Source organism: Gymnogyps californianus, chromosome 5 (genome assembly GCF_018139145.2).
Source record: "Gymnogyps californianus isolate 813 chromosome 5, ASM1813914v2, whole genome shotgun sequence".
NCBI classification, from domain to species: domain Eukaryota; kingdom Metazoa; phylum Chordata; class Aves; order Accipitriformes; family Cathartidae; genus Gymnogyps; species Gymnogyps californianus.
In genome coordinates this window covers 44,224,586-44,236,766 of record NC_059475.1, presented here as the reverse complement: position 1 = coordinate 44,236,766, position 12,181 = coordinate 44,224,586, and the positions used below count along the sequence as shown (strand labels likewise).

General features: G+C 54.9%; 1 protein-coding gene across 1 annotated transcript; it reads left to right on the top strand.

Annotated features, from left to right (window-relative positions):
• The first annotated feature begins 2,867 nt into the window (after nucleotides 1-2,867).
• On the top strand, nucleotides 2,868-6,723 carry FOXA1 (forkhead box A1). The gene is made up of 2 exons (XM_050898114.1): nucleotides 2,868-2,971; nucleotides 5,461-6,723. The coding sequence occupies exons 1-2, from the start codon at nucleotides 2,900-2,902 to the stop codon at nucleotides 6,721-6,723; spliced, it is 1,335 nt and encodes a 444-aa protein (XP_050754071.1). The 5' UTR covers nucleotides 2,868-2,899.
• Nucleotides 6,724-12,181: the final 5,458 nt, after the last annotated feature.

The window sequence follows — 12,181 nt, the reverse complement described above, 5'->3', positions numbered from 1 at the left end:
AATGCCCTCTTTTTCCTGTGGCCGTGGGCAGAGCCGTCAGGACCCTCTTCTTCACACGAGGAAGGCTTTTCTCCACCACGGCTGCAACACAGCAACCCGGGCTGAAGGGAATTTCCAGCAGCGGGTGACTCTAGTACACCAAGCCGAAAGGCTCTCTAAGGAGATTACAGACAGGAGCCCGCCTGTGCTCTCACCTCTGGGAGCAACCTTAGAAAGAGGGAGCTGAGCCCGAGCCGCAGCCGGACAACAGGAGGCGCTGCGACTTTGCACAACCCCCGGCCTCCCCTCCCCGTCCGGCACGGCCCGGCCCGGCCCGGCCCGGCCGGCGGGCATCCCGGCGGGGGCGTCCCGAGGGGCCGGCCGGCGCGGAGAACGGCTTTGCCGGGCGCCACGTCTGCTCCGCCCGGCGAAACGCCTCCGCGGTTTGTAGCAGCATCCGAGGAGGGTGGCCGGCTTCGTGCCTGCCCTTTTTTCCAGGTACGGAGTGAGCCCTGCGTGGGCTGCCCGACGTCCCGGCGGGTGTTGCTCCCGCGGGGCTGGGCTCTGGGAAGCGGGGCAGCAGCGCCCCGAGGTCACCCGGCGGGGAGGTGCCGCCAGCGGGGTCGCTGGGACCGCTGCACCCCTCTCAGGCTCGGAGCATGCAGCTGTACGTCTGTGGGGTGACCTCAAGTACTGAAATGCACAAGCCACCACCGAAGGGTCTCTATTTTCAGACGTACAGACTGCTTCCATTAGTGAAAGAGGGAGGGTGCATGCATGAAGACCGCAATTTTAGTATCTCTTAGATTTTCCACTGGGGTTTGTTCCAATTTCCATGGGTGTAGTTTGACCATTTGAGAAAGGAGGGTTTTAATCCAGTGCTTTTATCTATTTTATTTCCTTCAAGACACATTTTCATCCCTTGTTCTCGTCTGCTGATTCCAGAGTTTTGTTTGTTTCGAGGATTTGACTTCATTTTGTTGCCAGATTTAAAGAAAGAAGGACGAGGAGGGAAAGAACAAAGAAAGGGATAACAGAAAACGCATTTAGAGGACAAGTTAAAACATATTTGTCGAGGCGGAGATACGCTATATCTCGTCATTTGAATCCTGGATCTCTGTATAAGAAACTTTAAAATCCTGTTTGTGAGGGTGACGTTTTCGCAGATCACTCGAGGACGAATCACTGTGGAAGCAACTGCGATCCTACCGGACGATAAAAACACCAGGCAGAAATTCAGACCCAGATGTGTATTTTAGTTTGTGTGCTATGATACGCAAGCCTTTTTCAAAATACCAAGAAACTTTATTTCCCTTCAAATTCCTATTGCCCGGAAAGTTATTTGGGTTTGGGGGGTTTTGTTTGGTTGGTTGGTGGATGGGGTTTTTTGGTTTTGTCTTTTTTTTACTATCAGGTGATAAAAGTTCTATTAGCTGGGTAGGAGCAAATTCATAAAGGCTAGAGCAGAGAAACCCAAGAAAAGTCTGTGGTCTTGACATAAGCTCGGAGAGCCGGGCAGGGCAGGAGCAGAAACAGAAAATGTTCTATCCGTCTGCAAAGACTGAGAGATTCTCTCCATAATAATAAAGAACTTTGTCCAATGTAAATTTGTTTTATCGGTGTTGCCCCTCTTTACCTTTTACCAGCCTGTGTAGATTCCTCCTCCCCTGTTCTTTGCGAGAAATCAGGTTAATGAGCAAGAAGTTGGTAATGAGACACCCGCTATTTATCATTGCTGCTCCTGGGTGCCTGGCTCCAAAGAAGGCTTCCAAAGGAGCCTTCTGGGCTGGAGGCTTTCCACAGTAAAGATATAAAATGGTTCCAGTGACTCACCTGATGTTTGCCAAGTGGAGGTTAATATCGGTGGATCCGCATTCAAGCCTCTGTCCGCATTTATTGGGTGCCTGTAGTGTTATGTCTCAGCGCGGTGACTCACATGGTTTCTAAACGTAAGGCACCAGAAAAGAAATACCATCATCACCATCTACACAGGACGGCAGCCCCGTTTGAAGGGCTAGGTTTAGCCCATGAGGGGGGTCGGAGAGCTTTGGGGAGCGCGGAGCCGAGCCCTCCTGCTCGCAGCCCGGAGAGCCGAGTCCGGTCCCCAGCCCCGAGGGCGCTGGGAGCGGGGGGGCCGCGGCAGGGGCGGGGGGTGCCGCGGAGGTACCTGCGCGGTAACCGGCTCTGAAGTGAGGAGCGGGAATGGGGGGGAGCCTGTGGACTGCAGGACTAGGGACTTTGGAGCACGCCCCGGCCATCAAGTCAAAGGAGCATCTACTGGACTTCAGTAAATACTGCCCCTAATCTCAGGGGTTTAAGGCTCGATGGCCTTTTGCATTCTCTTCAAACAGAGGGGGCTGCCCTTCCCTTATCTACCTCATTTCATTTCCACCGATCCCTCCTAGCATTTGTCCTGTCCATCTGAAAGGGTGGGTGTCGTCGTCTCCCCCCCCCCCCCTTTTCCTACGCTCTCCCCCCTCTCCCACCTCTGTCTCTCCTTCTTTCCCCGCAAGCTTAAACCAATTACGCCGCTTTGCAAATAAAGTGCCGCCCCGGGGGGAGTTGCAGGCGAGGGGAACTGCCTTGTTTGCAGGTGCATCTCCGGCTTTGTAGGTGCGAACGCCTTTGTGCGGCGGACAAATGGGGAGAGGAGGAGGAGGAGGTGGGTACTTCTGCGACGTAAGATCCACATCAGCTCAACTCCACTCACATCCCAGCCGGCACTTCCTCACTTTCTCAACTGTCTCGCCCCACGCCGCTCCCTGCCTCCTTTTTGGCTGGTTATAGAGGAGAATTCAGCACCCCCCGCCCCTCCTGAGAGCTGGCTTCCTGCTAGGTCGGGCTTTCGGGCTCTTTTCCTGCTGCCCGTCGCTCACTTGCAAGAGGGCTGGATGGTTACACCGGGCAGGTTGGCTCCATAATGTTAGGGACTGTGAAAATGGAAGGGCATGAAACCAGCGACTGGAACAGCTACTACGCCGACACTCAGGAGGTGAGTAAATCCCAGGGTCTGGCTCCGCTGCTGCCCCTCTGCAGGGAGGAGGGGGGGCCGGGGGGAGGGATGGGGGTCTGGGGAGGGGGGGCAGCAATCAGAGGAATCGGTTTGCGCTCCAGATCCTGCCAGCGCAAACGTGCGTCCCCCCTCCCTCCGGCGCTGAAGCTGGCCAGGCTTCCCCGAGGAAAACAGGGCTTCCGAGAGCCCCGGGAGGCGTTTGAGGGAGACCCGGGGCGGCTGCGGGCCCGCGGGAAGGGCCGGGGGGCCGGGGGCAGCCCTTGATCTCATCGAAAAGGCGTAATCTCCGCTTGCGGCGCGCACAAAAGCGCCCCGTAAACTCTTGGCTCGGGGCAGAGGACTCGCCGCGCTGCCGGCCCCCGGCTCCTTCCCGGCAGATGGCAGGGGGCGAGGGAGCCGGTCGCAAGCGCGTCCCGGGGCGGGGGCAGCGCCAGCGCCTTTCCCGGGCTCCTCGGCGGGGCCGCCGGCCTCTCTGCTCGCCGTCGCCGGGGGCCTCACCTGTTAAAGCCGAGCGAAAAGAAAGGTGGTGGTGTGGGGGGGGGCAATAGCCGTTTGTTCGTACTTTGCAAGACGGGCTGCCTGCGGCGTGCGCTGCTGCCGCGGGCCGGCGGGCGGCGCTGCCGAGAGCGGCCCCGGGAGCCACACCGGGAGCGGGGCCCGCACCCGGACCCGCCGCCCCGGGCCCGGCCCGGCCCGGCCCGGCCCGCGGCACCCCGGGAAGCGCTTCCGTCCCCCCCCCCGCGTCTGTTTGGCAACACGGTGCAAAAGAAGGGGGAGAACCGGGCCAAGCGCCAACAGCTACGGCAGAGGAGAGGGCCACGGAAGAGCCCGGAGCCCTCCCCGCGGCGCGCTTCGGCCCTGCGGGGGCCCGGGGTTCGCACTGTGCCGCTGCGGCTCTGCAGTGGGGGTCCTCGGGAGAAGCCAGCGCCTAGCAGCACCGCCAGCAGCCCCTCGGATTCCCGCCCGGGAAGGAGCGGCGTTAAGGAAGTGTGGCAGCGAGGCAGGCACCTAGGTGTGCGCACCCGGGCGTTGCATCAGCACACCCGGACACACGGCTCCACAGTCCCCACGCCTCGTCCCTGCACCCCGGAGCTGGCACACAGCGCCCATAGGGCCACGCGGCCCCAGGCAGATACGTGTCAGCTTACTGGCACCTTATTTAATAGAGGAAAGTCGGCTAAGGGCAAATAAGGGTCATCCTAATTATGTGTCGTTTCCACGCTCATTTATCCTCGCCATGCTCATTATCCACAAACATAAAGTGAAGCGACTTTCGCTTTTGCTATTTTTTAGCCTCAATCTTTTCTCCTCCCCTGCTATTTAATTTGAATCACTGCATGGATGCAAGGTGGGAAACGCATCCGCGTTCTACCATCTCAAATAATTAATGTGATCCTCTAAATTAAAAGCGCATTTATAAGCTCGTGGAATTTGTAGTGAAGAGTAATGAATTTTATACATTTAGCGATCGCCTAAACCTCCTTTTCTTAGCCGTATTGCCTTTGTTCGAGGTAAACTGGGAACGTCTTTCTCCCTCCTCTTAAATCAGATGCCGTACTGGAAAGCACAATTTCAGGCTCTCCGGTTCTGCCTTTTTTAAGAGTTGTGTTATGTGGTAGGGTGCTACAATTTTTGCACGTCGGGCAATTGTAGAAAATCTCAGGCAGGGAAAGTTCAGGCTTTTCGTACTTTGGGAAAGTTTGGGGGTTTTTTTTAACTTTAATTTAAAGACTGACTTGGTAGAAAATGCAGACAAGGAGGAAGCTTTCCACAGGTAAAATGGTAGACGTGAGCTGTTGGTTTTGTTTTGTTGTTTTGGTTTGGTTTGTTTTTTTTTTTTTTTGCGACAAGACATTATCGCATCTTGTGTAAGAATAGAAATTTAAATCAGTGCAGGGTGGGAGAGATGTGTGAGATTATTCTAAGAAAGTGCAGGCAGTTGTATTTCTTCTTGGCGCGGACAGTGCACGCCCGTAAATTTCAATAATCTGATGAGTTTAAATATTTAGCTAGCGAGATGGGACACAAAATCGGCAAAACCGTGGGAATACTCCGCGAGAAAACCTCCTCCCGGGGCAGATAAAGCCCGTAGCCCGGCTCTGCGGGGGTGCGGAGCTGCTGCGGGAAGGCCGTCGGTCCGTACGCCCCGGTGATCCCGGCGCAGCCCGCGCAAGCCGCGGCACGCCGGTAAAACGGGAGCGCGTCGGGACCGAGCACACCCCATGTCTATTTATAAACACGTACAAATATGAATTAGACCTTTTCATCGCGCCAGGGGCCTTTCCGTGCGGCTTTTGGAAAGCGCTTTCCCGGGTGTCGCGGAAGCGGACGGCGTCCCGCGGCAGGACGTTTGCACGGCTCGCCGGGCAGGGCGGGCAGGACGGGCAGGACGGGTGGATCCGGCCCCGCCGGGGACCTGCCCGCCCCTCTCTCCCCCCTAACCCCCTCTCTCCGTCTCGCTGCCCTAGGCCTATTCCTCGGTGCCCGTGAGCAACATGAACTCGGGGCTGGGCTCCATGAACACCATGAACACCTACATGACCATGAACACCATGACGACCAGCGGCAACATGACCTCCAGCTCCTTCAACATGTCCTACGCCAACACGGGGCTGGGGGCCGGGCTGAGCCCTGGCGCCGTGGCCGGCATGCCGGCGGGCTCGGCGGGGCCGGTGAACGGCATGCCGGCCGGCGTGGCCGCCATGGGCACGGCGCTGAGCCCCGGCGGCATCAACGCCATGTCTGCCCAGCCGGCCCCCATGAACGGGCTGAGCCCCTACGGCGGCATGAACCCGTGCATGAGCCCCATGGCCTACACCCAGTCCAACCTCGGCAGGACGCGGGACGCCAAGACCTTCAAGCGGAGCTACCCCCACGCCAAGCCGCCCTACTCCTACATCTCCCTCATCACCATGGCCATCCAGCAGGCGCCCAGCAAGATGCTGACGCTGAGCGAGATCTACCAGTGGATCATGGACCTTTTCCCCTACTACCGGCAGAACCAGCAGCGCTGGCAGAACAGCATCCGCCACTCACTCTCCTTCAACGACTGCTTCGTCAAGGTGGCCCGCTCCCCCGACAAGCCCGGCAAGGGCTCCTACTGGACCCTGCATCCCGACTCCGGCAACATGTTTGAAAACGGCTGCTACCTCCGCCGGCAAAAGCGCTTCAAGTGCGAGAAGCCGGCGAACAGCAAAGCCCCTCAGGAGGGCAGGAAAGATCAGGCCGGGGCCTCCAGTTCCAGCTCCAACTCCCCCCTGCACAGAGGCCACAATAAACCCGCGCAGCTGGACACCGCCACCTCCCTCTCCAGCTCCAACCCGTCCACCAGCCCCCAGTCTATGGACCACAGCGGATCGAGCACGGAGCTAAAGACCTCGGCCTCGGCCGCCTCCTCCACCATCAGCTCCGTCCCCGCCTTGGCCTCCGTCCCGCACCCCCCTCACTCCTTAGCCCACGAACCCCAGCTCCACCTCAAGGGCGATCCCCACTACTCCTTCAACCACCCCTTTTCCATCAACAACCTCATGTCATCCTCGGAGCAGCAGCACAAGCTGGACTTCAAAGCCTACGAGCAGGCGCTGCAATATTCCTCCTACGGGGCCAGCATTCCCGGCGGGCTGCCCCTGGGCAGCGCCTCCATGGCGGGCCGGAGCAGCATCGAGCCCTCGGCCCTAGAGCCCTCCTACTACCAAGGTGTGTATTCCAGACCCGTGCTAAACACCTCCTAGCTCTGCACCCCCCGCCGCCGGGGGCGAGCCCCTCTCCCCCCCTCCCCTCCCTTTCCCTGGCTTCTCTCCCCCCTTTCCCGCTCCCTGCGACAAGCAGAGGTGTTCCTGCACGCTGCGTGCAAAGGACTGTTACTTTTTAATTCTCTCGCAACGCGTTGTGTGTTGTTATGATCCACCACGACCTCCTGCAAAGCCGGCCGCGTCCCGCTTGTACATACCCCCTCCCGCCCCCGCCGCCCAGCCCCTCTCCCCGGAGATTCCCCCCCTAGCCTTTGCAGGGTGTTATTAAAAAGAAGAAAAAAATGTTGAGCTTGTAAACTACTTGTTTGTGCTTTCCGCCCCCTCGTCTCCCCCCCTTCTGTGCTCTATAATCTCATGTAAGTTTACAGGTATGTGGCAATACTTTAACAATACGGAGATGAAGAAGCGAGTAGACATTTAAGACTTTTTTTAATTAAAAAGGCTTTGAAGGACAATACTGCTGTGAAGTAGCAAAACACTAAGAGAATCTCTAAGCAACAAGAGGACTATTTACTTTCTCGGATCATCCTTTTGATACTTGCAAAATAAACCTTCGGCTAGTACAACCCGCATACACCCAGATGCTGCGGGCCGGATCCTGCACTGCCGGGGGGACCAACTGGAGCTTTGGAGTGCAGGATGCGACCCTTATTTTTTTCCAAGTGTTACCTGTCTTGGGATGTAATATAAAGTTACAAGAGGTCACAGCCAGTTGGATATTTTTTTTCCTTCCCATCTGTTACCGAAGATTCTCGTTCATCAGGAACTCTCATCAACATGTGGATGACATGCTTATTTAATTTAAGTGTCTTCATCGTGTACCAGCTAGAACTGTGTATCTATAACAAGGTTATTTTCCCCTTCCCCCAGGAAACGATGACTATTACACCGACGCCAGGAAAAGAGGAGAGCTCTGTCTCTCTCCCCTTTTCCAACTTGTTTAATAAATTCCACATCCATTTCTTTTGTGGCCGTTTAATTATTGCCATCGTTAGCTTGTTTCATCCAGTGTTAATGCACTTTCCACAGTTTTACACGGTGTTAGCATAGCCAGACGGGTTTTATTATTATTCCTGTTCGCTGTCTCAATGTTCTTAATTTATTGCATGGTTTATATTTTTTTTCTTTCTTTACAGCTGGAAATTGCTTTAAATGACAGTAAAAAAAGAATTACACGTGAATTTAAGAAATTTTGTTAATTTTATAAATGTGATTGTAATTGAAAAAATATTTTGATTTAAAACGATAACTGAGAATTTAATGCGTGAAGTATGTTTTTGATCATTTGCAGTTAAGGACTTTAAATAAATCAAATGTTAACATTGAAAGACTTCTGCTATTTTCCTTCAAAATTTCTGGGGCGGGTTGCGGAGGACGGAGCCATGTGCCAGAAAAACAAACGTAGCGCTAAAGCGTGGATGTGAAGAGGAAGGATTTGCACGGCCAGGCTTGTGCGGAGGGAAGGAAGGGGACGCGCCCGCAGGGTGTGTTTGCGGGGCGCTGCGATGCCACCGGCGTGTGCGGGTGTGCATGTGGTGGGTCTTTTTTTTTTCTTTTTTTTTTTTTTTATAATTCACGGTGCCAGGGAAGGTTGAGGGAGGGAGGGAAAAAGCCACCCGAGGCGGTGTAACCTCCTGGGTGCTTTGCGGCCGGGGCTGCCGGGGCGGCGGCAGCCAGACCCGGCGTTTCCCCGCCGGACGGGGTGACGGCCGAGGGGAGCATCTCTAGCGCTGTTCCACCTCGCCCCGGGCCGCTGGAAAGGCCGGGCCGAGCTCCCAGCCCAACTCCCTCTTTGTAGCCCTGGCTCGGATCGACCCCGGTAATAACAGCAGCCGCGCTGGCGAGCGCTGGTCCCCAGCAAGCGGCATCGTCGCGGGGGGTGTGGTGGGGGGTGGTGTTAAACGTGAACAGATTTCGCTGTGCTCAGCCCCCTTCGTGCACGGCCGCCAGATAAAAGAACTGTGTAATTCTCACAATTATCACATAATTGCCCCCTGACGGGTTAGGGACAGCGGCGACAAACTAAATTTAAGGGTCGGTTTAGAACAGAAAAGCCAAGCCGGCGTCCCAGAAATCTCACCAAATTCCTCCAGCGCTACTAGCCAGCGAAAAACGGGAGAAAAAATATTGGAGACCCCCCTCTGCCGTGGGCGTTGCAGGTGTGGCCGGACCGGCCGCTGGCAGCCCGGCGACGAGGGGCTGAGATCCGAGCACGGCGCTCCCGGCGAGACGGAGCCGGCTCCGGCGTTGTGCTGCGCCGGTGCGCTCGGTCGGGCGGAGATTTACCGCGGGTCCCGCCCGGGCTGCCGGATGTGGGTCCTGCAGCGGGCGGGAGCGGGGGTTTGTGTCCGGGACGCCGGGTTTGGCCGGGTACCCCATGACCCGGCTGTGCGGCCCCTTCGCCCTCTATATTTCCTGAACTGGCAAACCCCAACAGATCCCCTGCAGCCAGGGGCAGCTCGGGGCTGCTCGGCACCAAGTCCGGGCAGGTGGGTCCTATTTAAAGTCCCGCTTCTTCTGCCAAAAGGAGTTTCGTGCGAATCGAGACAGGATGAAGCCCGTTTTCAGCAGGACTTCACTTGTCTCCCACAGACTAGTCTATAGAGAATATGCCACTGCAGAGTGGAGACATTGATTTAATGCCTGGGGCTTGTACACAGAAAATATCAATCGGCCGACAGCCATAAGGCAGCAGGTTTCACGTATCAGCTGAGGAGCACAGACCGTGTGTAATGGAAATATTCGGGGCGTGGGTAATAAAAGGGTTTCAGCGGACCGACGCGGCTCCAAACCTCTCACAGATAAGGAGCGGAGCCTGTCACGGATACAGCGTGTGCCCCTTCGCCACTCGCCCTCGAGATTATATTCCTTCCCTTTCTTCTCGTAGGCAAATGGTGGCTGCGGTGGGCAATGATCCACTGACATAACAGGGATGTGGCTCATGTCAAAAATGCGGGTCCGCGACGCGGAGAGCGCAGCTTTCTGTGATCAATTTAAGACTTGGAAGTCAATAGAGGGGAGAAGAGTCCCCTGTTTTCTGTGCCGCTCCTAGCTGCCCTGCTGCTGCTTTGATCCTGTGCTCAAGAAGCCCCCATCCGCAGTGCAAAAATAAACTAAAAATAGGCTCCATAGGAAGAGGGTGCATCCCCCCGCCCCGCAATATGTAGAGGGGAGCTTACGAGCGTCTCCTTCCAGCCGGACCGCTCGCTCTGTGCCAGGAGGGAAGGAGCTGGCAGGTGCGGGGGTTTTGCCCGTGTCGGAGGTGCTGTCTCAGCCCCGCGTCCGGGGCACAGGCAAAGCGGGGGCCCGCCAGGCTGCAGGCTCCGGCCGTCACCGCAATTTATAGGGGAACTTCGCCTTTTCCTACACGGCAATTATCTCCGGCCGGCCACGTGCGAGGGAGCGAAAACGGCTCATTTAACGTCATTAAATACAAGCGGGGAGCAATTCAAGGTGGCGGGGGATCTCTGTAAAGATTTACGCGGAGTTTGGGCGGTGAGGAGGCCCCCCGGGCCGGGGCGGGAGGCGGCGGGCGGGGGGGGGGGGGAGTCGGGCGCGTTTGCAGGGCGCGCCGGCGGGGCAGGGGCCGTCGAGGCGGCGCGGCGGGGCCGACCGCGACTCCGCGGGGCCGGGCAGGGGCAGCCCCGGCAGTCGCGGGCGAGGAGCAGCGGCGGGTCCTGCCCTGGCACAGCGGGGCCCTCCTCTGCAGCGGGGTCCGGCGGCCCCGGGTCCCTCGGCAAGGGGGGGCAGGATGGGGCCCTCGCCCGTGGCACCTCCGCGGGGCACCTGCGAACAGCACTTTCCCTCCGGAGAAGGGAAGAGTCGATGGAATAAAAGCAACTTCAGCCGCCCAAATCAGGGGGGAGAAATAAAATCACAAGTACCTCCCGGGTTGTTTTCTGAGTGCGAATGGACGACGCTGACATCTACATCGGCAAACAATCGGAGGGTGTACATTTATTGGAAGGAATTAATTCGAAATGTTCGGGACTGAAAGATGAGAAAAAATATTTCCTGGTCAGTTTCTCCCTCTGAAACTTAGTCGTGTCAATAAAATAGAAGTAAATCGTAAAAGAACGCTGCGAGAAAACACTTCAGCCGTTGGCATAGCTTCAAAAATTGTTTTGAAATGTTGAGTAGATATTGAATACTTGAATGGTTACTTGTCCGTCAACATAAACCCGAAATAAATGAATTCCCTTGCTGTAACGCCAACTAGCCTTTAAAGGAGCAATTGACTCGGTTTTAATTTTACAGCGACATTGTAGATGAAACTCTTGATTGCGATAACAATGCACCCTGTATTATTTCTTTTCTGTTACGATAAAACGGGATCTAGGTATATATGTGTGACTATATGTGATTAGTCACCCTGAAAAAATATTTTAAAATCAGAGACTCAATAAATACATGATTTTCGTGTGCATTTTCGTGATAATTTTAATTCGTGAAGAAGCAGCAAATTATCCTCATATAAACATGGGGAAGTTCTCTCGGGAGGCATATAGATGCAAATATTGTATATATTAACATATATATAATTAATATGTATTTGTTTCCAGGGGAGACAAGTGGAAATATACACAACACACAATGGCCAGGCGAGAATCACACCACAATAGTGCACAGAGAATGATCGGGGTACGGAATGTACACGTAAGTCCTCACAAAACTACCACGCTGCAATATTGTGTTAGGAAATATAAGAGAATGGTTAATAGCTAAAATAAAAATGTAATTAGTTTGATTATTTAAATGTCAAGGGCGGTGCTGCAAAATGGGTCATTTTTTTCTCTTAATGCAAACCCAGACTTCTCAGCTACTAGCAAAGGCAGAGTAATAACTAAAAAAATAGATTGTACATTTTCTGCGATTTGCAGTGTCGAAAGGTCTTTTTCAGCGGGAGAAAATAATTGAGGGAAGAGAATAGTGGAAAATGGGAGGCGATAAGAAGAAAACCTGCCTTTGTTCTCTCTGGTTATTTTCTGCTAATTATTCTGCCCATTGTGACAAAGTAGCAGTTAAGGATAGATTAGTGTAAATAACCTCGCATTTCACTCCCAAACCGTGCAACTTTCTGGCCCAAGCCGTGCCACGGTGTTTGTGTTTCTCCCCTTCACCTCAAACAGAAACTCATTGAGATTTCAGATCTTTGAACTTTGGACAGATCAAGCTGCCAGCGCTCACCTTTGTCTCCAGTCATTAGGGTTTAAAACATATGTAGCCTCATGGCAGAATCCATTTGTCTCTACGAGGGGAAAAAATTGCAACCTCCTCTCTTCCCCTCACCCCAAAACTCCTACATTTAGTTGAATTCATTGAAACGATCATTATTTCCCGGAATGGCGCCTCTGCTGCGGGAGCATTGCTCGAATGGGTTTTGCCCAGGCGGGTTATTTTAGGGGAAGCTCGTCGTTATTTTGCTACTACCGTTTTA

Coding starts and splice junctions, on each gene's coding strand:
- FOXA1 (XM_050898114.1), top strand. CDS start 2,900: ATGTTAGGGACTGTGAAAATGGAAGGGCATGAAACCAGCGACTGGAAC. Junction 2,972..5,460: donor ACTACGCCGACACTCAGGAG/GTGAGTAAATCC, acceptor TCGCTGCCCTAG/GCCTATTCCTCGGTGCCCGT.